Source organism: Sinocyclocheilus rhinocerous, unplaced genomic scaffold (assembly GCF_001515625.1).
Source record: "Sinocyclocheilus rhinocerous isolate Xijiao unplaced genomic scaffold, SAMN03320098_v1.1 scaffold1767, whole genome shotgun sequence".
NCBI lineage: Eukaryota > Metazoa > Chordata > Actinopteri > Cypriniformes > Cyprinidae > Sinocyclocheilus > Sinocyclocheilus rhinocerous.
Genome location: NW_015646318.1, coordinates 220757 through 222449, shown reverse-complemented (window position 1 = coordinate 222449; position 1693 = coordinate 220757). Strand labels below are relative to the sequence as shown.

At 39.3% G+C, this 1693-nt stretch overlaps 1 protein-coding gene across 1 annotated transcript in view; it reads left to right on the top strand.

Annotated features, from left to right (window-relative positions):
- Positions 1-1267: 1267 nt before the first annotated feature.
- LOC107707259 (voltage-dependent calcium channel subunit alpha-2/delta-2-like) overlaps positions 1268-1693 on the top strand; it is a 122091-nt gene continuing 121665 nt past the window's right edge. The window contains exon 1 of the mRNA XM_016511247.1: positions 1268-1324. Coding sequence (XP_016366733.1) covers positions 1268-1324 — 57 coding nt within the window. The remainder of the gene's footprint in view (positions 1325-1693) is intronic.

The window sequence follows — 1693 nt, the reverse complement described above, 5'->3', positions numbered from 1 at the left end:
GCTGTACTTGTAGCTGTCAGTCTGAAGGTAAAGAGCTGCGAGGAAGCCCAGGCCTGTTTGATTAGATGTGTTTGAAGGGTGTTGTGCGTAAGACAGCAGTGAGAGGAGCGAGGAGGAAAAGATGTGCACTTTCCATCCAATGTGTCAGTAGTATGTTTGAAATGCATTAGCGCTAATAGCTGTGCCATTAGAGGAGAGGAAAGAGGAGAGGAGAGGCGCTCTGTGCTGAGAGAGACACTGCCGTCTTCCAGGCCATTTGCCGTAATCATCATTCTGTAATCAATCAAGCCTTTCATCAGAAAACAAGACGCTTGCATTATTTTCAAGCAGTTCTTCTTTTGACATTGCATTCATGAAATTCTCCCCGCATGTGTTTAAATGTATTCGGACTTTAGCTTCATGTTTCTGCATATGAAGTCGCTCAGATGTAGTCTATTAAATCAGGAATTTGATTACAGTATGTATGTATGTATGAAACAGAATTACATTAAAAAAATTAGTTGGAACTTGCAGTGAAATCATAATTAACTTAGCAACAGGAGGTATAACTAGGTTTTTGCATTTTTTAAAGGACACCTATTATGCCCCTTTTTACAAGATGTAATATAAGTCTCAGGTGTTCCCAGAATGTGTCTGAGAAGTTTCAGCTCAAAATACCCCACAGATCATTTATTATATCATTTTGAAAATGCCTATTTTGAGTGGAAGCAGAAACAAGCTGTTTTCGTGCCTGTGTCTTTAAATACAAATGAGCTGCTGATCCCCGCCCCCTTTTCCGGAATAGGGCTGTGCCTTCACAGCTGGTCTCAGATAATCTGCACATCTGTTTGGTTTTTATTATCATGTCTATCGCGCTGAAAACATGAGTTTTAAAGCCAAATCAGTTTAAACTTCTGATATACGGTTTTCTGAGCGCACAGAAAGCGGCTGTCACACAGCATGTGAGTACTAAACTAAGTTCTCTTTCATCTCTTATTGCACTTAAACTGTCGAATACACACAAGTTTATGTTAAAAACACACATAAAAAGTCAGTTATGTCTGTGAAGGTTAAACAGCTGGGAAAGAAATCACATGTTTATATATCAAGTGATATAATATACACTATACTGCTGTACCTATACTGCTGTCTACGCTAATAATATGACCCAAACAATAAAATAAAAGCAGAAAATCACTCACTCTGGACTGAATAACGTCTATAGCTTTAATAAGAAGACATTTCTTATTTGAATGCTGCTTTTGAATGCTCTAGCGTGGAGATAAACATGGCGGATTGTGTGCGGCTCACTCAGGGCGTGGTCTCTGCTAACACGGCAGTGTCCGTGAACAGTCGTGGGCGGGGCCTGTAAAATGTGTTGCTATACAGTTGCTATGGTCAAATGTGTTGCTATAGGGCCTGTTTACACCTGGTCATTTCATTTCATGCGGATATCTATCTGATTTGTTCAAATGTTTCCATTTACACTTGGCCACATAAATGTGTCGTCGCAAAACGGATATAAATCCGATATTCAATTCCCATGCTATATTCAAATTTAACGGAGTTCACGTCAACGAAATCAAAAGATAAGCGCTGCATTTTATTAATTATCAGCTTCAAGATCAAAGACCGCAATAGGAGAGCGCGCGGCATCATCACTGGAAAAATAACTTTGTCTTACTACTTTTAATGAAGATGATTGTGTGTTGAC